At 38.2% G+C, this 27,085-nt stretch overlaps 1 protein-coding gene across 7 annotated transcripts in view; it reads left to right on the forward strand.

Annotated features, from left to right (window-relative positions):
* Nucleotides 1-19,771, forward strand: part of LOC126341963 (putative tRNA (cytidine(32)/guanosine(34)-2'-O)-methyltransferase) — a 61,888-nt gene extending 42,117 nt beyond the window's left edge. For 4 of the 7 annotated variants that reach the window (XM_050001820.1, XM_050001818.1, XM_050001815.1 and 1 more), the window contains exons 5-8: nucleotides 1,186-1,395; nucleotides 16,241-16,424; nucleotides 18,744-19,036; nucleotides 19,121-19,771. In XM_050001820.1, coding sequence (XP_049857777.1) covers nucleotides 1,186-1,395; nucleotides 16,241-16,401 — 371 coding nt within the window. In that variant the 3' untranslated portion in view covers nucleotides 16,402-16,424; nucleotides 18,744-19,036; nucleotides 19,121-19,771. Of the gene's footprint in view, nucleotides 1-1,185; nucleotides 1,396-16,240; nucleotides 16,425-18,743; nucleotides 19,041-19,120 lie in introns of those variants that run through there. The other 3 variants (XM_050001819.1, XM_050001816.1, XM_050001817.1) reach the window with 2 other exon arrangements.
* The last annotated feature ends 7,314 nt before the right edge of the window (nucleotides 19,772-27,085 follow it).

Raw genomic sequence — 27,085 nt, forward strand, 5'->3', positions numbered from 1 at the left:
AGGTACCCATTAATGTTATCTTTCTATTTTTTATGAGGAGTCTGATCTTGAAATATTGCCCCCTGGGTTCCAAATATCCTCTTTTCCTTTTGTTAGTGCTACATTAATATTGCATTGGGAGTCCCCAAGATCTCTCCCTCACTCCCACCTCATCTGCCCAATTCTCTAAACTCAACAAAAACATATTTCAGTGGATGCTTCATCCAGAGCTTGTTGTGTCACTCAGAGAGAAACACTTTTTCACCCTAAAGTGGTGTGCATGTAAAAAGATGGGTGGTGGTGGTGGTGGTGGTGGTGGTGGTGGTGTTGTGATGTACAATGGCAAGGAGCAGTCACCATTTGACACACTAACCACTATTGTTATTCTGCTGCATTTGCCTGTATCATGCACTTCAGGGTCCACATACAACATTTAGCAGTGATTTTCATGTGAAGGTACATGTAAGGGTTCATTGGGGATGTTATAAAGGAAGTACAAAGAATATTACTTTAAGAAGTGATAGCAAAAGTTTTCCAAGAAGAAAGTTTTATTAGGGAGACCCAGAAACAGACACAGTGACCCATTCCAATACTCACTCCAGCATTGCCATTTACCAGGATAGGGGACAGCTGGAAAGTGAAGCATGGAGCAGAGACAGGGATGATTTTCTCTGTCTCTCAGTTCAGAGAACACATCTCTTAGAGCTGCCCACTTCCATGCATACCTCTTTAGGTGAACAATAGGCTTGATATCTTCAGCTGTTTACTTGAAGCTTACCCAAACTGTTACCTACACTCCAATAATCACAGTCGGATTTTGCCTTGATGTAGCTCCAATCAACATAAATAAGTGATGACATCCCTCAGGCTTGCGAATAGCCTAAAAATGTTTTGCTAATATTTGTGAGAAACATTGTTTGTAGTTCAAAATGCTAAATACATGCAATGGAAAATTAAATGCAGTCCCTGTAATGATTCTAACTTTATTGAAAATGTTGTATCAGTATAGCTCCTAGACAGCTGTCATTTGCTTTATACACACACTCTCCAAGAAATTCACACTCATGCAATGTTGTTATGTCTAGTCATTATGAATATATGTGGGTACAGGTGTGTGTGTTTTACTAATGTGATTATTAATTGCTGGTGAGGAAATGAGACAACTAAATTTTGGTAGTGATTGATGATTGTGATTTTATGTTGCAGTTACTGGTCTACATGATCTTGATGAGTATGTTCAATCGCAGTTGTTGCTAGCTGCATTTAATATTACATCACATGTCTTGAAGCCAGGTGGAACATTTCTTGCAAAGGTGTTCCGTGGAAATGATATTGATTTGGTTTATTCACAGATGAAGATATTTTTTCCCAGTGTTGTTGTTGTCAAACCAAGCAGCTCACGAAATTCTAGTATTGGTAAGTGATAAAATACAAAATCTTTCTGTCACATTATTTATGTTTATTTGTTAGTTTGTAGTTCTGCCAACTTATCTCTTCTGTTCTATCCAAGCATCCATTTACTGGTAGTTACACTATCTTATCAAAAGTAACAATAATGAAATTGTCAGATTTCTTCCGTGTCCTTCAACGACTTGGTATGGGACTTAACCAGGATCAAATCACTGACTGCATACGTAACAGGCCACACTAATTTATCCTGAACTTGTCTGTTTTCAGCTGCTTTTTGTTTCATGGTGTATAATACTATTTTCAGAAGGTTTTCTGGCAGGAGTTCCTTTAGAGGCAGAAACCAAAGGCATTGTGCAAAAATACTGGTTGCTTTAATCCTAAGTAACACAGTGCGTGGTGGTAAACCATTACTAATATGGCACGTGTTGTTAAGTACACATTCAAAATCAGGTAATTTTTTCATCCCAATTTTTATGATTATTTCCACAAGATGTTCTACAGAATCATACAAGTTTATGAATTCCACACACAGTTGGATTGGATCCAGGATGATAAGCAGAGATTAGAATTTGTTTGAAATTATTTTCTTCTAAAAACATTTCCATTCACATGATCAGAACTGTTGATCTATCAAGATACTGTCTGGCTTATTTGTATGCACGAAATAATCCTATGTTGATTTCTTTATCATTATCCTACTGGTAGCTTTGTGCAACAGGTAGAAATTGACATTTTTTGAGAAAACATCTAAGACTACATCGTCAGCGTCTAATATACAAATGTACTGCCCAAGCCACCATACGGTGTGTAGCACAGGGCACCTTGTACTGCTACTAGTTATTTCCTTTCAAGTTCCTCTCACATATAAAGCAAGGGGAAACTAACAATCTATATGCCACCATACAAACTATCTCATCTCATCTTTGTGGTCCTTAGGTGAAATGTACATTGACAGCAGTAGATTTGTTGTGCAGTTAGCTTCAAATACTAGTTCTCTAAAACCAATTTTCTCAATAATATTCCATGAGAAGAATGGCATCGTCCCTCCAGGGATTCCCATATGATTTCACAAGGCATCTCTGTAATACTCATGTGTTGATAAAAACCTACCAGTAACAAATCTAGTAGCCTGCTTTCGAATTAACTTGATGTCTTCCACAGGTGGGGATATCAAACACTTGGGCTGTACTCAGGAATGGATCGCACTAGTTTTCTGTATGTGGTCTTGGTCATGAATGAGCTGCACTTTCCTAAATTTCTCCCAGTAAATTGAAGTTGATCATTCACCTTCACTATTACCATTCTATTAGTACTTACAAAACGTGTTTTTTATCTTTTGTTGGTGGATGAAAAAATCCAGTGCTGTTAACTGTCTTGGTTTATCAGGTGTCTCATGATACATGAATCCCTTGTGTTATTTAATTGGCAAGTTTGTTTTGTGACAGAGAGCTCACATTCCAGCACTGCATGTACCCTATGAGCTAAGTTTTTAAAAATCATGTGTTTACTGCAGTGCCTGGTGTCCACAATCTCCAGTGATCGGAATTCATATGTGTCATCCAGTATGCTTACATTAATAGGTGTGGATCTTCAGTTCTAAGATATCTCTCATCATCTTCAAGCTCTCTTCTGCACCTTGTTCAACATTAATGTGCCTCAGTAACTTCTTAATGTCTTTCACACTTGCTACACTTTTGATGTTGTTCATACAAATTTCTTTCACCATTGGTTGTTCTGTATTTACTTCTAGATTTTCACGTAATTGTAGTGCAAATCAGGGATAATATTCTCTTTCCTGGTAAATATTCAATTTCAGAGTCATACTGTTGAAGTGTGAGTCCCCATCTTGTCAGGCACTTGTGTGTCAGTTTATATTTCATCAAAAATATTAATGTATTGTGATCTGTGCACGCAGTGACATGTCTTCCAAGCAGATAGTGTTGAAACTTATTAAAATGCCAGTGATGGACAACACTTTATCTTAGTAACAGTGTATTGTGCTTTGCTGGTGATGGAATTCGTGCAGTGCTCACTTTAACCATCATCCTGGTAGTTTGAAGTAGATGGTAACTGATATTAAATTTCCTGCTGCCAGATCCCATGTAAAATCATTGTGTCAAATCCAGATGTTTAGAATTGATGCTAATAACAGGTTTAAATATATATCTTCAAAAATTTACTATTGCTCCGCTCCCCAGGTTCTTATTATGTCTTCCATTAGTAATTGCAATAGGTAAGGTGACAAAATGCTGTATCTTGTGAAAAGCGATGGTAGAACACATCAAATCCTATGGCAACTGTTTTGATATGTCGATACAAGGGAGTTCTCAGTTATCTTCATCTTCTGTGGGTGAGGTTCAGTCCCTTTTTACATAATCACACGTCTGAGAAAATTTATTTACTTCTTTCCAAACTCTGGCTTCACCAAGTTTACAGTGACTCCAGCTCTATTAAATGCACTTGGGACTTGATGGTGCATCTCAGTTTTTGCAAACTGTTCATGCATCCATATGTTGCCAAGGTTGTTTCAACTATGCTGCAGAAATTTTTCTGGGAAGCCCTTACACAGTCCTGTTCTCTAGTCATGCAAATCCACATTTTTGGAGCCCTGAAAAGATATTCGTGGCCCCACTTTGCTTCAGACAAAGATACGCATACCTGGATACAATCATGGTTCTGTCGGCAAGTGCAAACATTTTCTCATGAAGGCATTGAAAGTATTGTCTTACAGTTATGGCAATTACTTTTGAAATGGTGAACAATTTACTTACTTTTTACCCATCTGCCTTGTTTCTATTTGCCTTTCCCTAATAGAATGTGAAAGATTGCATTCTGTAAACAAAAGTAGAAAGGTGATCCTGCTGGAAATACTGGAAATCAATGAACAGAAATCACAGAATGCCAGCTTAATGTTAAATAATCAAACTCAGTTTTCTTGTAAATTAAGTTTTGGTTACTAATAATAGATTGAAACTATAAATTATTAATTGAGTTGCAGGTGGGCACAACGAAAAGACTGTTATACTTTTAGCTTCACACACACACACACACACACACACACACACACACACACACACACACTTTCACCCAGCAAGCACACCTCATGCACATGTGGCCACCATCTCTGGCTGCTTGGACCAGAGCTTGGTCTGAGCTGCTGAATATAGTGGTCATGTGTGCATGATGTATGCTTGTTTGTATGAATGTGTGTCATGTTTTTTTTCTTTCTTTCCCCCTCTCTGGAGAATGCTTTACCTGAAAGTTAAATGTGTAACAGTCTTTTTGTTGTGCTTATCTGTAACTCTACATGTCATCTTAAAGTCAGTAGCAGTCTACTCTTTTTCTAACATATTTGGTATTCTAATCTGATCTTTCTATTGTTTAAATTCTAAATTATTTTTCATCACTTGTTAAATTTATCTCCACAAGAAGTACCACTGTTTCTTTTTTAATTAATATACATAGTTTTGTGTGTGACACGAAATTTGATACTTTCCTGTGTAAACACTTCATGTTAACATTTTTCTGTCATCTGTGTAAATAATATCTATGTAAGATGCATGCCATGTTATCTGCGTTTGTAACATCCAGTTGTCATCTGAAGACGGCCTGAGAAGTCAAAAGCCAGTTCTTGATCAAATAAATATAATTTTGCAGAATATTGGCAAGTGTTTTTTTTTTTAACATTATTTGTCTTTATTGCTCACTTCACTGATGATTACTCCTTCCCCTTGATGATGATGGATTGTCCCATTATTAGTACTACCTCATGACAGAGTGGGTGAAGTTCATTATGCACAATGGATTAAAATGTCACCATTAGTGTTTTATATCCCTTGTCGAAGGATATTATTGAATCACAGTAACTAACTCATGCAATGAGATTTGAAAAGAACTTTAAACTTTCTTAAATGTTTCAATCGTGGAAGGCATTCCTTATTTGTGAACTGCTGTTACAGTGCTGTAACAAATGTATTGGAGCAGTCTCCTGTGGATAACAGGTACCTTTCGCACAACGCCTGTTGGTGGTCTGCTAATGATTATTGGGATATGCCCGAAGGGTATCATGATATGCTACAGGACAGCATTGTATTGGTTGGCATACTAACAGTGTGCTTGAGTGTATGAGATCACAGAGCTCGTATTTCTAATAAAAGACACTTACAAGTGTGGAGTTTAGATGAATGGCAGCCTCAATAGGACAATAAAAGTACCATAAGACACCAAAGGCAGGTCTGTAGCATATTCCCAAGCATTAAGAACAGGCTGTGTATGTGTGTGTGTGTGTGTGACATTAACACTATTGGAGGTATGCTGCACCCTATTTGAGGTATGCTGTATGTTTTAACAGGCTGTGATCTATATTTGGAGTTTGCCCCCATAGCACAGCGGTAGCATTACCGCCTACCATGCAAGGGGGCCCGGGTTCGATTCCCGGCAGGGGACTGGGTGTTGTGTGTCCTTCATTATCATTTTCATCATCATTGACATGCAAGTCGCCGAAGTGGTGTCAACTAAAAAGACTTGAGATACGGCGGTCGAACCCCTAAGAGGATATCCCGGCCAATAAATGCCATACGATCTTTTCATTATTTCACTTATATTTGGAAATATTTCACTTTAATACCGTTTGTTTTATGTCTTATAAAAAAATGAAACAGTCGCCACACAGCTACTATAAACCATATCCTATATTTTTGTACATTGTACACCACAAGGTGCCAGGGACTATAAATAAATAAATATTCCTGATAAGTATGTCATGCACACAGTTATCTGTGAATGTGAAGAGGAAGTTTCCACTGATCATATTGTTTTCAGTTGCCCCCATTTCCAGTTGCTCCAATTTCTTAGACTGTGATTTGCAAGCAGTTATAAATCATCAGAAGTTATGGACTACAGTTACTTTTATTGCACATAGAATCTCTAAAAAACAACTCAACTTTCTGCCTTTAAGATCAGGTGGATGCTCTGAATGTCAAAATAATACCAATAGATCCAAAAAGGAAAGTATAAGACTAACGAGAAGTGTCAACCTACATAATAGAGGATGATAGGTATGAAAAAACTTTAATTAAGAGAAACTATAAGATAATAAATAAATAAATAGCGGGAGACCAAGAGATGAATACACTAAGCAGATTCAGAAGGATGTAGGTTGCAGTAAGTACTGGGAGATGAAGAAGCTTGCACAGGATAGGGCAGCATGGAGAGCTGCATCAAACTAGTCTCAGGACTGAAGACCACAACAGCAAACAACAAATAAATAAATGATGCACACCACATGGACATATGTAGACATGAGGATTACTAAGACACGCACATGTCAGTAGGAGCACTGTGGAATTGTGGAGTAGCAATAGGTGTAGCTGTAGGTATATTTGTGATGGCAGATCTCAAGCTCTTCCAAGGCAAGCAGTAACAGGTGTAGTGGTAAAGTTATTCTCTTAGAACCTTAATTAAACCCTTTTCATTTGCCCCGGGCTTGGGATTCATTTTCTGGGTACGGGCTTGCTCACCCCGGGGTTCCTGAGCTGTGGACTGGTAAGCACTGCCAGTTCCCTGACGCTGTAAAGTCTGGGCATCTTCAACAACCACCATGCGGCATGGCAGTGGAATGTTGTGTATCACAGGGAATGGGGATCTTGGCTTGACTGCCCGGATTACAAGGATGGAATAAACCTCTATAAAAAAAACCTCAGTCTCAAGGTGTGCTGCGCGCTGATGAGATGCATGGCCGTTGAGGTGGAACAGTCATTAGCAAGCAATCTCTGGGGAACCTGCCGCACCTTAGTTGTATAAGGCTTACTTAGGCATGCGGGGCTCTGTCTGAGTGGAACCTTATTTTCCTAGCTGCTCATGGGACCGAGATGAAACTCTAGAAATCTTGTTCTTCTCCTCCCAGCAGAAAGGATGGTCTCACACCCATACATAAAAAAGAATGAGGGTGGCTAGTCATCCTGATAATCAACTTGTTGTCAGTAATGGAACTCCAGGAGTCATGAATAACAGTGTCTTTGTAGTGATCAAGAGGAAGGAGGGGGCATTTGAAAAAGTGTCCCCCTCCTATATCCATAAAGGCTTAGAAGGGCTGGCTGGTACCCTAAAGTCTATTAAGCGGTTGCGCAATGGTTCCTTGCTTGTTGAGACTAACTGGGCAAAGCAGGTGGAACTCCTTAAGAAGTCACAGAAATTGGGTGAGTACGACATCATTGTTGAGTTGCGTAACTCCCATAACTCCAGCAAATGTGTGATGACCTTCCGTGATATTAGGGATGTAGATGTTGCTGAACTCAAACAAGAATGGGCACCACAGATGTCGAACAAAGAACACGCAAGAACAATGGAGAGACTGAGAAGACTGCCACTTTTATTGTGACTTTCAATTCTCCAGTGTTACCTGAACATATCATGGCAGGTTTCCTCCGACTTAGAGTTCAGCCCTTAACCCTATGCGATGCTTCAAATGCCAGCGTTTTGACCATAGAATGCTGAGCTGCAGAGGCGAAGAGACTTGTGGGAAGTGTGAAAAGGCAGCCCATGAAGCTGGGATGGACTGTCCATCTCCAGCAGTCTTTATTGACAGCTCTGGAAGCCATCCAGTCGGCAGCTGAGCCTGCCCTGTTTTTGCAGAGGAACGCAAAATTCAGGAAATCAAAGTGACCAAGAGGATCCCTGACACAGAAACCAAAAAGGACTATCAGGCAATTAAACCCCCTGTCTTTGCCACTTCTTGTGCTTCGTCAGTGCAGAAACCTGCTACTAAGGTCGACACTTTGACTCAGACGACATCCAGTGTTCCCTTATCCATCTCTAGCACCTGTACTTGCACCTGTATGTGCCAAAGTAAAGTGAAAGACATAGCGATTCAAACAGATACAATGGAAGAGACCAACAATGCTTCCACAGTGCACAGCCCAAAGGCACCCCAAAAGCAGAGTGTCCCTCAACGCCAAGTTTCTTTGAAGAAAAGTGGCTCTCACAGCCCCCTTTACTCCTCATCCTTGATGGGAAAGGGATCAGAGAAAGGGTCCCAACGTTCGGGTTGAAAGCTGACCTGGGCGCCATCAGACGTCATTCTGGCACATCTGACTGATGATGACGACATCATGGTTTTTGATGCCTCATCACCAGACCCAGTCAGCCCCAAAACCCCACCTCACTCTACAAGCACCTCACCACCTTTGCACAAAGACAGGGGTAAATCAAGTCCATATTGGTGAACTGGCTCCCACACTTCAACGGAATATACAGGGTGGCACAAGAAATGTGTTACCAATTGTTTCTTTCACATTTACGAAGCACATTAGATATCCCGCTGGGATCTCTACAGCAGTACCACAGAGCTTGGAAAAACAAATGAGTTACAAAATGACGTGTAGTTCACGATACTGCCGCTAGGAGACTAGTAAGCAGGAATGGCTGATAATGGAAGACTGATGACAGAGCAACGATCGGCAATTGTGTTACTTTTTCATGAAACGAAAAGCCTTGTTGTGACTCAGAGGCGTTTTCGACAACAGTTTAACACACAATGGGTCCCTTGCAAGAAGACCATCCACAGGTTATACGATAAATTTGTACAGGAAGGAACAACATTGGAAGCGAAGCGACTTCGTTCACCAGAGAATATTGAAGCGGTATGAGTTGCTGTACAGAGAAGTCCCGGGAAATCGTGTAGAAAGGCAGCAGTGCAACTGGGAATATCCAGATGCTCCGTTCAATGCTTTCTTAAAAGTGACCTCCATATGTACCCATACAAGATGACCTGTGCACAGTAGCTCACTGAAGAACACAAGCAGCAGAGACTATTGTTTGCTCAGTGGGCGGAGGATAGGGAAGAAAATCTGAGCAACATTTGGTTTTCAGACGAGGCACATTTTCATTTAGACGGTGTGGTTAACAAACAAAATGGACACTTTTGGGCCACTGAAGACCCACAAGTGCTTCATGAATGACAACATTATGCTCCAAGGATTACAGCGTGGGCAGAAATTTCCAGTCACGGACTTATTGGACCCTTTTTCTGTGAAGAAACTGTGAACGACGAGTGTTATTTGAGCATGCTTTGCAATAGCTTCTTTCTACTGCCTTGCCCTTCAATACGCAGTAGTTCATACAAGATGGAGCAAGGCCACATACTGCAAACACTGTGTTGGAGTTTTTACACGAGCATTTCGACATGCAGATCATTTCACTCAGGTTTCCAGGTCGCTTCAATGATGGACAAAACTGCCCCCCCCCCCCCCCCCCCCCCCAATAGTCCAGACCTCAACCCATGTGATTTTTTTCTTTGGGAGTACCTAAAGGAAAAAATTTTCCCGAAATGTCCATGTGATTTAATGGAGCTCAGAAGACTTATTCTTCAAGCTTGCAGTGAAATTATGGAAGACATGTGTCGTAGGGTAATTACTTTCGTTTGAAGGAAGTTAGGAAACAAAATGGTGGACATATGAGCATGTGCTGACTTAGAACAAATCTCCATGGATGGCTCTTCATTGTAGTATATGTTCCTTTCAGATTGTATTGAGAATAAAGTTTATATTCAAAAACAAAATGGTAACACATTTCGTGCGCCACACTAAATGGATACAGGACTCATCTGGTGGAACTGAGGCTTCTTGTACAGGTCAGATCCTTTTGCTTCTGCCTTCAAGAGACTCATTTTAAAGAGACTGACACACCTGTACTTGGAGGACATCACCTTTATAGAAATGACGGCCTTACTGGTGACAGGGCAAAAGGTGGGGTTGCAATGTTCGTAAGGGACGCTTTTCACTCCTCACCTATTCCCTTGACAACACTACAAGCAGTTGCTGTTCAGATAGTGGCCCAAGTTGACATCACAGTGTGCTCTGTGTACTTACCACTCCATGAGCCTCTTGATAGTGGGGTCCTTACTCATCTTGATGAACTACCCAGACGCTTTCTCCTTTTGAGGGACTTCAATGCACTATGGGGTTCTAACACCACATGCTGCAAGGGTCGGGTACTTGAGGATATGTGACTCCATGACACAGTGTTGTCCTGAACTGGAGCTAATTTTGTAACAGTGCACATGAGAACTTTATATCTTCAAAATTGTAAGATAAATGCTATAAAATTCCATATATGTGAAAATTAAATATTGCAATAAACATTTGAATGTTATGTCACAAAATGTGCTAAAATGTCACAAAGTTTCCCACTTTTACAGTGTATAATATAAAGGATTATATGTTATTGTGGTTGTTTGGTATGTTCAACTTGTTTAGAGTTCCCACATAACGTGTAGAACATTTATGGCAGTGAAATTGAACAGAAAAGAAACTGAAGTTACCAATTAGAAAAGTAAGAGTGTACTACACTTCTAAGTTGTATGCTGCGTCACACTGGTTTAAGAAACTCCACACCAGGACTTTAGCTCATGTATGTATGCATGTATGTTGATGGTTTATATTAAACAACAACTTGAAAACTGGTAAACAGCTGAAAATGTGCAGCAATGGTGACTGTGGAATAAAAGGATATTGTAATCCAAGCAATAACAGCCAGGAGAAAATTTCATCGATATGTACACACAAGGAAATGTGTTTCAGGACTAGCATTAGTTCCTTAACAATATTGTGCATAGGTCTAGAGATGACTGAGTAGCACGTACGCAGTAGTGTGTACAACTGGCATTGTCCACTATAGAAGAACAACAAGGTGTTATTTATTTCCTTGTGCTCAAAGGGAGTTGAAAAATTTGAAATCTACAACAGATTAAATATTTTAGTATGGAGACAATTGTTTAAGTAAAGGGTAGAAAGCTTACACAAATGGAAGATATTATGTTATCTGTATAAACAGTAGAATAGAAGACCAGTGTGTCTGCATGGACTAAGACAGCAAATTTATCAGTGACTTTATGCCAACAAGTGCATCATTGTTTATTAAATTGCTGCAGAATCCATTTTGTATACAATGTCATCCTCAAGGACCTTGACTGTAGGAACGTGTGCAACTAATGGATTCTGATGACTTTGTATTGTGTTTAGAAGCTTAGCAGTAAACAGTATCTCAGAACACAGACCATTAAGCTGTATGAAAAAGAGTCTTTTTTGATCTTTGATACGAGATGAGTCCTGGATGCACTACTATGAACCAAGTAATAAGTGAGTAAGTGGAAGCACCCATTGTATCTACTCAAGCAAATTCACGAAGCAGGCATCCACTGGGGAGGTCATGCTACAATATGTTGGGATATCAAGGGCATTATGATGTATGTGCAAGTGGTGAGAGAGACTGGAACTAGAGCTTGCTGCTGGGACACCTTGTCAAAGCAGTTGAAGGCTGCCATCCTATCAGGACATTCAGGGCTCTTTATCACAATTAGTACTTTTGCTTCATGACAGCCCAAGTGCACGTACAACTGTGTATACTAAGGATAATAGTGAATCTGTGATCTGAAATGTAAGGTGGTGAGACATCCCCTATGTAACCTGTACTTGACACTATAAGATTTTGTGACTTAGTCCCTTAAAGGAACATTTCTGTGATAATAAGGGTGCTGGTGATAATAAGGGTGCTGGTGATAATAAGGGTGCTGATGCAGTTGTTAGGTTTTTCCTGGAGAGCACTGTTAAGCTTTTATGGACAGCAGGACCAAATGTATCACACAGCAGAGTGATGTCAAAAATGCAGCAATGGCCATTTTTGTTTGTTGGCAACTTTATAAAAAAAGTGATTATAATAAGAATACTTTTTTAAAGGCGTGCTCTCATAATCTATTTAGTAAATCAACATTTGAATTTTTGGAGTACGGCTAGGTTGACAAGCCATCATATACACATTCATGCACCAAATTTTACAAACATTAAATAATAATTAGTGAGGCATGAGTGTGCCTTGTCACTAATTCCTCTCTGTACATTTCCATTGATGCTGCAGACTTAACACCTCCAGGAAAAGTGTGTAGTGCTATTTACTTTTCATACAAATGTTAGCCATGCAGCATTATATGAGAGCCTCTGCAGAGTTTGGATGGTTTGGAGAGGAACAAGTGACAAAATGGAGCACTGAGTCAGTCTACGAGGGATGCTCCAACAGTGGCATTGGTAGCTCATTGTCTGAAAAAGGCAGAGGTCAGATTTCAACAGTTTTAGCTTTCCCAAGTGTTCATCTCTGCATATACTCCACTAAAGAGTTAAACAGTAACTACTTTTTTTTTTTTTTAGTCACTTCTCCGAACTATTTAACTTTGTGAATCAAAGCTTTTTTTTTTCAGAAAAAAAAAGTGTTACTTATGAGATGGTTGGTGTACCTGACATATGGTTCATGTCGTACTAAATTTTAAAAAAATTCCTAATAATTGTGCCACATGACTAAACAAATATAGACTCAGGAAATTCTCGTGAATATGCAGTAATCATTAACAAAATTTTACAAGGCTCTGTTATAAGTCCATTACTGTTTCATGTGTGTGTAAGTGGTGTCCTGCAATGGCTGCTTCTGCTTATTAATGTATAAATTAACACATTCCACGTCACTGATGGCGCTCTGTAAGGATGGTATATACAGATCGCAGTGTGTAAATAAGTGAGTGGAATTGTATTATTTGGAAACTTATAATTAACCTTTCTACTGCAGTGGATTGCTACAGGGGTTGTAGTGCATTATGCTCTTGGTGCAGTTCACTGCAGCAGCAGTTCAGCACTGATATGCCCTTGGTGCAGTTGATTGCTTTAACAGTTTTGAGATGTAAGTTTTTTATTGTTTACCTATGGTGAAATACATGGTTCATTTGATTGCAGCACACTACAACTAAACTCGTTGATTGGCGACTCCATGGAGTGCTGTGTGCACAACGACCATATATGTTAAATTAAAAGGAAGGTCAGCGTTGGTCGTAATATTGATGTTTTATTGATAGCAGAATCGATTTTCGATCACATTGTGATCATCTTCAGTGCTGCACAAATTAAACCCAGACACTGGTATCAAGTTATCAATAACCAAAACTGAGAAGCAATCACAATAATTATTGTTGTCAATAACTAAAACTGAGAAGCGATCACAATAATTTTGGTTATTGATAACAATAATTATTGTGCTCTGATCGCTTCTCAGGTCTGTACCAGGCGGTGTAATTTGCAGTGATTTTGCTCTCAGCTTGATGTTGCTCCATTTAGTGGAACTTCACCATACTTTGTAACTGCTGCAGTTATGACAGTTGACATTTCAATGTTCATTTTGCAATTTCTGCTGATTCTCTATCTTTGCACTGTACTGTGAGGCTGTTGTGTTGTTATAGACAGCAGAAAATAGTGTAAATATTGTAAATAAATACTCTTAATTCACCTGGTGCCATTCTTAAGCCCACAACAAAAAGCTGTGAAATGGTGAGAGTATTGGAAGTATCCAGCACCTGGAATTTAGTGGGAGTGGAGTGATGACGCAACACCCAAGGCATGACAGCCAAGTCTCACAAGTAGCAGTTAAGGGGTTAATAAAGAGTATTTGTGGCACAAAATGCCCAGTAAGTCTATAAGACAGTCCCATGCACAATCATTTTGTAGAAAATTGTTTAAGCTGTGGGTATGTTAATTACACCGCCACAGTACATACATTCTCTCTTGTGGTTTGTTGCAAATTATCCATTGCATGCAGAAGGAATAAAGACATTTATAATTTCCCGTACTAGACGTGATCTTCAATTCTCTTAACCAAATTGTCTTTAGCTCAGACAGGAGTAATTAATGATGCTAACAAAATTTCTGATTGGTTACTTAATGACATGAAGTACATGACAAACAGGAAAGTAAAATCTGAAAGTTAACGAAAAATATTTCTTTGAGGCAACTCCTATTCTACTAAGGAATTTTTATTTAAAAACTTGTAGTTTATGTTGATACCTGTTGACTTCTTCTGACCTTGGATGCCCTCTTTACCTGTGCTAGACTGCTTTTTATGTTCCCCTTTCTTCATCCAACATGATTTATATTGCTCCAAGGTAGCAGAATTCTATAACTTTGTCTACTTTGTGATCACCAATTTTGATGTTAAGTTTCTCATTATTCTCATTTCTGTTACTTCTCATTACTTTTGTGTTTCTGGTGTACTCTGAATCCACATTATGTACTTATTAAACTGTTCATTCCATACAACAGATCCTGTAATTCTTGTTCACTTCTACCTAGTATAACAATGTCATCAGTGAATCTTACCATTGATACCGATTCACCCTGAAATTGAATCCCACTCCTGAACCCTCTTTTTCTTTCTATCATTGCTTTCTTGATGTGTAGATTGCATGGTAGGGCAAGAAATTGATCCCTGTCTCACATCCTACCCTTCTTAATCTGAGCACTTCATTTTTGGTCTTCCAGTCTTACTGTTTCCTCTTGTTTCTTATATGTATCGTGGCGTTGCTATAAAATGCCAAATTATATACTAAGTATGTAAGATGTGTACACTTAATTGAGAGCAGTGAATACTTAAGGAAGCTGTCATTGGCACACGTCTTTTACGTACTTAGTTCTACAGTATCAGAAGTAGGAGTACTTCTGAGAAACAGTATGCCAGCCTTTTTGTTCTATTACTACTATGGAACAGCAGCTACCAAAGTATGATATGCTGTGGGCGGTCCTTAAAGTGTTTTATTGAAAATAGTTGATGTAATAATTCCTGCTCCATGTAGGCATTACCAAATCTGCTCTTGGCCAAACTGTTTCAGCTGCAATGACACCAAATATTTAAGACTGTTAGCTTCACATATCATTTTCAAACTTGGTATCCATCTGCTTTGTCGATGGAAGTTAATGAGCAATGTGTAGTGCACCCTTTTGATTCCTTTTTCTTATATGTTTCTGCTATCCATTATATGCTTCTGAAAATATAAAAGGGAAACTGCTATATCAGCAAGTTGCTGGATACCGGGGCACATGTCAGAAGATTGGAGAGAAACAGTGACAATGAAAGGTGGGAAGACCGCCTGTGGATGGAACTCAAACCCATGCCAGAGTCGAGCAACCGGACTGATCAAACACTGGACCTGACACAACAAGAGCAAGTCAGCAGCAACCTATTAAACAATGAAATGCAACGAACCTTCAACACAATGCTGCCAACAGGTCAAGTTATGAGCCACAATCCGAATAAAGACCAGAGAGGAAATCCAATATCTAAGCAAAGTCGTCAATGAGTAGTCAGTAGTATGCTGGAGATAGTAATGAATACTATCAGCGGTCAAGGTGCAGCAGTATTAATGCTGACCCTGAGGGACACTATTGGCCGGTGTGTTCACGTGACGAGACAGTGGACATTCACTGCCATCTATCGTCCATTGAGATCCATTTATTCTAGCAGGCACCATCTACCGTCCATTGAGATCCATTTATTCTAGTGGGTATTCAACTTCTTCATGGCCCAATATCTGAGAAACATTGCTTAAAAAGTAACTGAGGAAGTACTTCAAATGAAATTTTATATGTGAATGACACGCAGTTTCTGACGAGATTAAAATGCATAAGTATCAGTACATTATTTCAAAGTATTTTAGACATGGAAATATGTGGTGGAACACTTTGATAAACTGCTGAACAGGGGAAATCCTGAGAAATGTCCTCCAAAAAGGTGTCAAGAAAAACTATTTACCTGTTATTAAAGTGGACTGAAAGACATCAGTAATATTTCCTGACACAGTGGGTCTGTAAGTTAATGATTTAGTGTGAGAACTAACTATTTAAAATTGTGTATATTTTTACTATCCAGACATACTTTCCTCTAAGGTATAGCGAGCTAAGATGGCACCTTTTTATTATTGTAATTAATAGTATTATTAATATCTTGCGACAGTTGTATCACTAAACAAAGTAAATTTCCATTACAGAGGCTTACATACTGTGCAGGAACTACACACCACCTGAAGGCTACAAACCAACTATGCTAAATCCGTTACTTACACAAACAGATTGTGACTTCAGGTCTCTCACTGAAGTTAACCGTGCTATTGTTCCTTTTCTAAGCTGTGGAGATTTGAATCTGTACTGACAGACATCACTCATTGGGAGAAGGTGAGTTGCATAACTGGATTTTTTTATCTTCTGTAGTTGCTGCTTATGATGTTGTATCTGATCAGAAAATTATTTTGTCAGTAGATAGCATTAAGAGCATTCCCTGGTTGTAAAATAAGACATGTTAGAAAACCAGCTACCAACCATTAACTGGATGATAACTCTTTTCAACACAATTTATTGTTTCTTACGAGGAAGATAGGAATAATGCAGTCAGTCACAATACAAATGTTTTTTTTATTATTCTTGCATATTCAGATTTCAGCTATAAATAGCCATCTTCATTGCATTTGAGAGAGTTATAACACAGCAAACTCCCAGCAATACATGTCAATGACCACTACATAAACGCACAGGCAGTAGGAAACTGACCAAGCACCTCAGTTTCTTACTGCTGTAAATCTATAAAGTCTAGTGGTGACATGTACTGCTGGGAGTTTGTTTCATTACAACTCACCTGCATGTACTGAAGGTGGCTGTTTATAGGTGAAATCTTGATATGCAAGAAAAAAAAAAAACCTCTGTGCTGTATTACTATCTTTCCTTATAATGGTATACAGTCACTGTGCACAGTGGTTCTTTGTGGAGTCAGAGTTGCTTATTGTTTCTTATTATTATTGGTTTTGAACACTTTGTCCATCCTCTGATGAGTGCATGATGAACTGTTAATCAATTATTGAATGATTTTAAAGCCGTGGTCCCAACACAAAAGCATTGAATTGTGTTGCGGGCATAAAAATGTTGGAATTCAATGGAGGTGAATGCAGTTACATTATCTGAAAGTGATATGTTTGAGGTGGCTTCAAAACTGAGGATTTTTTCCAACTTTCTGCTAGTAACAGTAGAAGTGACCTGGGACATGCAGAACATGAAAGGGAAGTGAGAAAATGAATCAGTCACAATCAGTCACATGGAGCCCAGAAATGTCCCATAAGAATCTAAGTAGTTGTGCTCCCACTGTTCCACAGTACCAGCACAGGCAGAGAACTGCTTGGAAGACACAGCTTGGTGGGTTTGGCCTGCAGATTATTGATTATTCGCAGACAAGGTTCACAGTGCAGGTGTCAGTACTGGGGCAGAATGTGTGGTTGCGCCAAACACTTCATAGTCATTGTACAGGAGATGCGGCATTCTGGGTGGAAAAGAGGAAGTAAACATGACGTGGCAGTGGTGTTCATCCGATATAGACAACAAAACTCCTTGATTTAGGTGTAGCTGATTTTTCCCTTCAGTGCAGAAATTATATTAGCTGTGAATGTTACATGAGTTCTGAAAATGATAGTGCATGACTATTATTTCAGCTTGTAGTACATATGTGCTTACAAGCTTCTTCCTCATGGGTACTGACCCACACTAGTGCCTGCATTACATGTTATATGAATTCTGGAACCTTTTTTGGTTTCGTAGGGTTAAGAGCTATTTTGTTTTCCACGAGTTACAGTTGGCATTTCTGATTTGTGGCCCTTAATGAGTATGGTTATGTTAATAGCAGCCAATATAATGTTTTTGAATAGCTATTTATTGTCTCTGCTATATTATACGTATGTGTCCATTTGCTCTTATTCCTTAATTTGACCATCTGCTTTGTGTTGTGGACTTAAGGGAGGGAGGATGCCATTCACACCACAACATTGTGGTTTCCCATTCATATTTTGTTATTTTAATTCATTCTGTAGTTTGTCAGTTCATTATCAGGGATACTGATTCAGCCAAGTTATAAATTAACAAAGAGACCTAATGCCTTGCAAAGGTTCTGAAAATGCCATTGGTATAGGTATTTTATTTAGCTGTGTGATAACTTCATTTGTAGGTTTTTGTAGATTAATTGCAGAAACCCAACTTAGAGATTATTATCATACTAATCTCTATAAAATGAGTCCAGTTTCTTGGACATACGGCAATGACCTTATCTTTGCTCTTGTAGATCTCAGTATTACACATGTATGTGGTGCGGAAGCACAATTGAAACCGCTTAAGAAGTTTACATCACAGCTCCAGAAATCTCGGGTTATTGTCAAGCTTTTGAACAACTTCTGTTGAAACTATCTTCATGATGTGTCTTTGCATTATTAATGCCTGTGTATTTTAATAATAAAATAATTGGGAAACGAGGACTATAATATGTAGCATGATGCCCTTCTTGAAATTTGTTCCCATTTTCAAGTGTAACCATTTACATTGCTGTTTCATGTAATGTCTGTGTGTGTGTGTGTGTGTGTGTGTGTGTGTGTGTGTGTGTGTGTGTGTGGTTTTTTCTGTAGGAGCACATGAGAATATGAGTAAATTTCTGAAACATGTGTTTCCTTCTATGTTTCACAGAACTGTCAAATTTCAAGAAGAAGTATAGCTTGTTGTTATGGCTACTTCATAATAGTGACAGTAGCGAAATGCATCAAACAAGAAAAGTCCAGGATGAAATAACAACAATATGGAAAGGATAGATTGCTGCTCACCACATAGAGGAGGCAATGTGTCACAGACAGGTACAGTGAAAAAGACTGCTGAAGCACCTCTGTGTGGTGAGTAGCCATTAATTGTTGTTGCCAAATAAGAACATTTGTTTTGCAAGCTTTTACTTCGTATAATAACGAATAAATATCACTTCAGTCAATGTAATTGGTTTTTTATAATCTTTTTTTCTGAGTTTAAATGCACCCTCTAGAATCTTCTCTTACACCCAGTAATTTCTTTTGCAGCCAAATGAAGAATGACTTACCTGCAGTTGCAACTGTCCTTACTGGCTGCTTGTTACTTAAATAACTTCAGTTGTGGGTGGTGTTAGAACCTCACATGGCCTCCAACAAACATTTACTAAGTGTTAATTACACTGATATAGTGTCAGTGATTTTTGTTTCAGGTTGCAGTTGTTTATTCTGTGCAGAAACATAATGATTGAAATATATTACTTGTTTCTTAGAAAGGTATTTTATCTTGTAGTGTAAATTTTGTCATTACTTTGATGCAGTAAGTGTACCTGTGGAGAAAGTTCCAGAAAGCTTGCAGTTCTTGTGGTAGAAATACAAATTCTTCCAAAAAATCCATTTTGTAATATTTGTATGCAATACAGCGATTGAACTGGAGTCACTCTGCCATCTCTTTTATTCACATCATGTGGCAGAATGATATTGAATGTTTCCAACGACTCGGACAGTGTTTGAATACATGAGGTTAACGGTTTCTGATATATGCTAAGTTCACTACTGAACTATAAATTTTGAACAGAATGGTGTAATTTCTTGTGAATTGACTGTGCAGCATGTGTTTCTGTAATCCCAAATGGTACCAAAACAAATGTATGTTACACTTTTAATGACAAGTTGTGTTTGCAATAAAATGCATTTTAATGAGCTTGTCTTAGCACAACATATGTCCTGCAATCCATACAACTTAGCTAATTTTTCACTTTCAAGGAACTTTAGTGGATAGTAATTGAAGCTGTCATGATAAAAAAGTATGCTTAATAGAATCTGAGATACACTCACATTCCTAAATTCGTAGTAATACTGTGTTGTCTTTAATTAAGAGTATCCATAAGTTGATAATTGCCCTTTGGATGTTAACTCATTACTCCTGGAAGGAAGAAAATTTGCAGCTTAACCCTTTGCACTCCGTAAGGCAGACACAGGGCGGCTCCGCGCGCTCTTATTTACATTGCCGACGCCTGGGCAGCAGTGCACCGCAGAGATTTATGCAGATCTCTTTGTGGAAACAATGTGGCTGCTGGCCAACTATTGGGGTATACATTAAAACAAAATGTGTGCTTTCATTTGTATATTTACGTAAGCTTTTACAGTACAAAACTTTCCATTGTGTGGTATTTTTTGAAACACTCTTCAGGTTGGAGAGCATGTTTCGCAGTAATACACAGTTTCACGCCTGCCACCTTCCTTTTTTCTGCCTGAGCACACTGCACAATCCTTATGCTTGTTCCCAAGAAGCTCATTGATAATGTGCAACTTTCCATTCAAGCGTTCCTCGTCATCAGAAGTTGAACGATGTCCTCTTTTCTGTCCTTGAGTTCTTTTTTCGGCTTCTAATCCTCTTATACAGGGTGTATATGACCCGGGACAACCGGGAGATCCGGGAAAAACCCGGGAATTGTTTAGAATTGCGGGAATTTTTCATTGTTTTAGTTTTCAGTTAAATTTATGTGATTTTGACTGGTAAGAACCAATACTCTAACAAAGGATATTACTGTATCCCACTACTGCTGAATAATGCTGCAACAACAAAACATGAACAGGAGAAAAAAAAGAAAGAAAATAAAACTAAAGTTGCCAAGGAGATGCGCCATATACAACAACAAAACAGTGCTCATACAAACGTCTGCCAACAGCAAAGTGTGTCAAAGGCTTTAGGAAGACTATGCAATGCTTTGTAACAACAAATTGCCACTGATGAGCGTGGCGTGACAACTGTTTAAATTAGTTTCGTTTGAGCTGTTGTGGGCGGCTTTGGGCATGCGCAGTTGAGTCGCTTATGAATAGTACCTTCTCCCATTTCTCATTACAGATGTGTGGCTGGGTGCCACTACTTAATATTACCCCGTTTCGGAAATTAGTAAATCTGGGGCTGATGCACAGAGCAGTCTGAGTTGTGGTGGGGAGGTGGGTCGTCTCCGTGTGACCGTTTAGTGATTTTGTTGTTTCCTCTTCGGTTATTGCTCTCACTTTAAATGATAACAAAACGGATTTTTGGCGGGGAGCTCTCAAGTGAATTAAAATACGTTCATGTAATTACGGAAGGCTAAAATATGTTATTAGTTTTAGATTTTATTTCCACCTTTCTGACAGTGAAACATTGATCGCCTTAGATTAGATTAGATTAATACTTGTTCCATAGATCATGAATACGACACTTCGTAATGATGTGGAATGTGTCAGTTTAATGAAAGATGTCTGTACATGATATTACATTACACAAAATATTGCATGACACTAATGTTTAAGTTAGTTTATTTTCCCCTCCCTTAATTTATATCTAAAAATTCAGCCAATGAGTAGAAGGAGTTGTCATCTAGAAATTCTTTTAATTTATTTGAAATGTTAGTTGACTATCTGTCAGGCTTTTGATGCTGTTTGGTAGGTGACCAAAGACTTCTGTGACAGCATAATTTACCCCTTTCTGTGCCAAAGTCAGATTTAACCTTGCATAGTGAAGATCATCCTTTCTCCTGTTGTTATACCTTTGCACACTGCTATTAATTTTGAACTGCGTTGTATTATTAACAACAAATTTCATAAGTGAATATATATACTGTGAGGATCCCTAGATCCTTAAACAGATGTCTGCAGGATGACCATGGGTAGGCTCCAGCAATTATTCTGATTACACGTTTTTGAGCAATGAATACTTTTCTACTCAACGATGAATTATCCCAGAATATGAAGCCATACGAAAGCAGTGAATGAAAGTAGGCATAGTAAGCTAATTTACTGAGATTCTTATCACCAAAATTTGCAATAACCCTAATAGCATACGTAGCTGAACTCAGACGTTTCAGCAGACCATCAATGTGTTGCTTCCAGTTTAACCTCTCATCAATGGACACACTTAAAAATTTTGAAAATTCTACCTTAGCTACAGACTTCTGTTCAAAGTCTATATTTATTACTGGAGTTGTGCCATTTACTGTACGGAACTGTATATACTGTGTTTTATCAAAATTTAAAGAGAGTCCGTTTGCTGAGAACCACTTAATAATTTTGTGGAAAACATCATTTACAATTACATCACTTAGTTCTTGGTTTTTGGATGTTATTACTATACTTGTATCATCAGCAAAAAGAACTAACTTTGCATCTTCATCAATATGGAATGATAAGTCATTAATGTATATCAAGAACAGTAAAGGACCTAAGACTGAACCCTGTGGGACCCCGTACTTGATAACCCCCCAGTTTGAGGAATCAGCTGTCGTTTTAACATTACATGAACTACGTATTTCAACTTTCTGCATTCTTCCAGTTAAGTATGAGTTAAACCATTTGTGCACTGCCCCCCTCAAACCATAATGATTTAGCTTATCTAAAAGAATTCCATGATTTACACAATCAAAGGCCTAATGAAGTTATTTTGGCCGGTTTGCTAAAGAGACTTGGCTTTCATTAATCTTTCCTGTTGAGGCAGTCAATTTATTTGAAACGAAGTGTTTAATTTCACAATATTAACTAGTTTCAACTGTTTGCTGCATTTCAAGTGTACGTATGGCATTATGTCATAATAAAGAACCAAACATGAGATAATACAGTACTGGTACTCCAAGAAAATTTGCATACGAATGTGCATTTTAAGCTGAATTATGTGTTTTAGTATGGTTCACGAAATTCCGACGCTATTGAAGTATCCTCTGATGTCTTGTTTCTTTTATGACATAATGTAAGATCTTTTAATGTTTTATATGTACAACCATATGGGCTTCCTGCGACATCGTAGCTGCCCAAGCGCGGTTACGCTTGTTATCTGGTGCTCTCTTGCAACTGCTGAAACGAACCTATTTGTAACAGGTCACAGGAAAATATTGCGAATGGTGGTTTGAAAAGCGTTACATTTGAAGCAGATTTCCTTTTACGTAAGATGAGCTATGTGCGAGAGTGTACGATGAATTTCTTAAATCATAAAGCGTTTGACTCTAATTTAAAAATCAACTCTTTGATTCCGACCATTTAGAAGAATTTTGAGCCCATAAGATCAGATATTTATGTCGTTATTAAAAATTTTACTGCCACATTTGTGTGACGTATCTTGAAGTGTAACAAGCACTAAAAAGATCAACATTATATGTGGAAGCTTAGCTTCTCTTCCAGCATATTAATTTTCGAGACCAATATTATAGGTGAATACTATGTATATTAACTTAAACCATTAACTTTTCTTACTTGTGTGTTCGCGCTACTTAAGAGTGATCTTGCTATTGGCTGACTACATCACGTGTCCTATGCTGTCATCAGATGGCGAGATCACGTGACATGAGCTTTGACTGGCTTATAAAGGTGCATCGCAATCTTAATTTCAATGCTTTGGAAAGTGACATGCAGTGTTGGGTGGAATTTGAATTTATACCTTCGTAATACGAAAATATGCAGCGTAACCCCCCCTCCCCGAGGTACATTTCCTAAAGTGCTGGTAAATTCTATTCCAGTGTATAAAACCATTAACATTCAAAGGGTAGATGAGTTTTACAGTGCCGAATAAGAGTATACTGTCACTTAACATGGAAAAAGTGTATTTTCACCCGGGAGAAAGTTTATTTTTAACCGGGAAAAATCTGGGAATTTTTTTTCCTTGTCCAGGTATACATCCTATTATAACACTTTTACGGAATGCTTTGTGAGACGGTATTGCCAAGTTGTTTTTCTCACAGTGGTTCTTGTATAGTAAATAGCTGTTTACAAGTCCTGCCTCCAACAGCCAGAAGTATAGTTTTCGCCACCACTTGAGACTTTTCATTAGAAAACCGTAACTGGAAATAAAATGTTCAGATTGATCAACTCCACCTATCTTTGAAGTATAATCAATAATAACATTAGGTTTCTTTATTTATTCCCTTTCCTTTCTGTTTCTCTTTTCTATAAGTGACACTGAGTTATTGGCTTTTGTAGAAAGCATGAGAACTGTTCGCTTATCTTGCCATGCCAGAAACACAATTTTGTTGTTGCGGAGGCATTTTATTTCATGCTTCCTTAGATGCAGAGCTCCTTTCTTGATTGCAGCTGGAAGGTTTTTGCAATTGGCCTGAATCGTTCGTGTGAGATGCATGTTCTGTTTCAACAGTTCATCAGCTAATGCAACACTTGTATAAAAACGGTCAGTGTACAAATGGTACCATGATTGCCCTGTAGCATTTCTGATATTAGCTAGCAGCTGAAGAACTATTCTCTCAGAAAAATTCAAGTGTGGACAAATCAATGACTCAGTTGTTGCAGCGCCAAAATAGGGTCTCAAACTACAGATATAACCTTTTGATGAATCGGAAATTACATAAACTCTGAGTCCCCATTTTGTTGGTTTTTGAGGATTGTACATTTTGAATAATACATGGCCCTTGAACGAAACTGTAGATTCATCAGCAGCTAAATACTGATATGGTCGATGAATTTTGAGAAACGTGCCAGACAAGTAATTCAGTACATTGTCACTTTACTCAGACATGACTGAACCTAACTGTTGATATGTGTAGCACTTGTCGGATTAGAAACATGAAGTGCCCAGAAAATTTGCATAAATCGTCGGCGACTAAAACAGTCTGGAAAGAAGTTGGATGATTGTAATCATTCTCTTGAAAAAAAAAAAAGTCCTGCAAGTTCTTACACTTTTGTAATGCCATATTCAGTAGCACACCATGGAAGAATTTCATTTCTTCCATGGTAACATTTCTCCAGTCCCACCATGCAGAATGTTCTGGAAGTGGTGTCACTTTACGTATTTTTGATGTAGCATACCTATTCGTTTCATCTGCTATTTTTTGAAATAGGTTATCTGTAAAAATTAATTGAAAGAATCCAACGGGCGATGATGGAACAGAACTACTTTCTGTTATAAAACCACACTTTGATTTGTCAAAAGGAAAATCTGTGAAGTCAGTGTCAGTGTCGCTCTACATTCACCACAAATCCTCTGCTGAATCACTAGAAACATGCACATTGTCATTGTTTTCTTCGTCATTGTCAATCAAATTGTTTTGAAATGAATCACTATCATAATCAAAATCATTTTCACTCTCGTTTTCACTTAGTGATTGCTCTAAAAGATCTAAAATCTCTTCCTCAGAAAGGACTGTACGTGAAGAACTAGCCATTTCGAGCGCATGGACTTGAACGTAATAATTACAATCTTTGACTAGTTCTCCTAGATGGCAGTACACTGCAGCAATAATGTCTAGTACACTCAAAATAGTCTGAGAGCTTCGAAAAGTCGTGTCGAATGAGGCTCGACATCAGAGCGGAAAACAAATTTCGCGATGTCGAGTGGCACTCAAAATTGGAGAGGAAAGGGTTAATACTGCACCATCTCATTCAATGCTCATTACTGCTGTCAAGTAACAAAAGCAAACATGTGCAAAATTTTTGGTAAAGAGGTAAGAGGAGAAAAGTGAAGTGACAGTAAAGTTCACCTTGCAGATTATACTGTATGAATATGGACAGTTGGGTATCATGCCTTGTTTTGAAAATAAAGACTGCAGGATTCTGATCTGATCTGCAGTTTTCCATGCTGTCATTGCTATTTTTTTGAACTGGGAGAACTTTTTGCCTGTAGTTACTATGAAACATTACTAGAAGCAAATGCTTCATTTGCTATATCCTGTATGGTTTCTTTTGTGTTGTCTGCATTTTTCAGAGTACAGATAAGCATATCACTGAATCCAACAGTTTTAATTTCTGTGCTATCATATGGTAATGTGCTACAGGACACTGTAAGAATCACACTAAAATGACGCCATTTTCCTTCCAATGCTTGCTTATATTCAAAGAAAATGGATGAAAACTTTTTTTTAGAGCTCCCTATGATAATCAGAAACTAATCTCAAGTGTTCAAATGATGGTAAGTCAACTCAGGGAGGGTATGTGGTCATCTGTTTTTGACTGTGTATGCTCTGAAGCAATGCCATCCCTTCAAGCACTAAGAGTGCTACATTGCTCACAGCATCAGGTCAGTATTTTTCTTTTCTTCTTGTGTAGGTGTAGAGTATCACTGATTTTTGAGGAGCAGAGAACATAATGGCACCCTGGCCAAGTGGTCAAGTGCACTGACTGACAATTTGTTGGGCAGGGTTTGATTCCTGCTGTTACCATCATTTCATTTTATTATTATTATTCATTTTGTTTTGTTACTTGCTAAAGTATTAATTATAAAATATTATTATTAATTATAAAATATTTGAACAGTTCAATTTAAATATGTAAAATTAATATATTCAATTCAGTTACTATTATTACCCATGTAAGTCAAAAGGGGGATAGGACATCACATTGTAGCACTTTGGTAAAATTTTGAATGAGTCGCCACTGCTTGTAACAATGAAATTTGACTGTGTCTGACTGCTCTCCTCATACTCTCTCTCTCTCTCTCTCTGTATTTTAGTATTCACTTCATTATTATTATTATTATTATTATTATTATTATTATTATTATTGTTCACTTTCTCCTTCATTTTTACAGTATTTTGGGTTGCTTTATGTTGATTTTATGTAATAAACAATCTCATAAATTATAAAATTGTATATATGCTTGTAGATAAATTTCCAGACCCTCAACCGTCAGCAGGGTGTATTTCTGATACTTTGCTCATTATCGAATGTCATTCAACTGAAACCGCAATCCTAACATTTAATTGTAAGCATAGTGATCTTTCACATATGTATACGATTTAGTAGGATGATTCTGTCTATGCGTACTTGTTGTGGCGGTGGCCTGTGGCCAACTAGTGAACTAATACTTAATATGTGTTGGACAGCTTTTGTGGTCAATTGGAAATCTGAGAAGATGCAATATAGACATGTGTTTGCTCTGGGCCATTATTCCTTCCCATGTAAATTGTTCGGTTGTCTGCTTCTTCACATTTCGTGTCTTTATTTAGTTTTGAGAACAATGATTGTGCTGTGTGCATCTAGCAGGCGGAAGACATGTCTGCTGGTTCTCTAGACATGAGAAACACCTTATTT

This window comes from Schistocerca gregaria, chromosome 1, assembly GCF_023897955.1.
Source record: "Schistocerca gregaria isolate iqSchGreg1 chromosome 1, iqSchGreg1.2, whole genome shotgun sequence".
NCBI classification, from domain to species: Eukaryota; Metazoa; Arthropoda; class Insecta; order Orthoptera; family Acrididae; genus Schistocerca; species Schistocerca gregaria.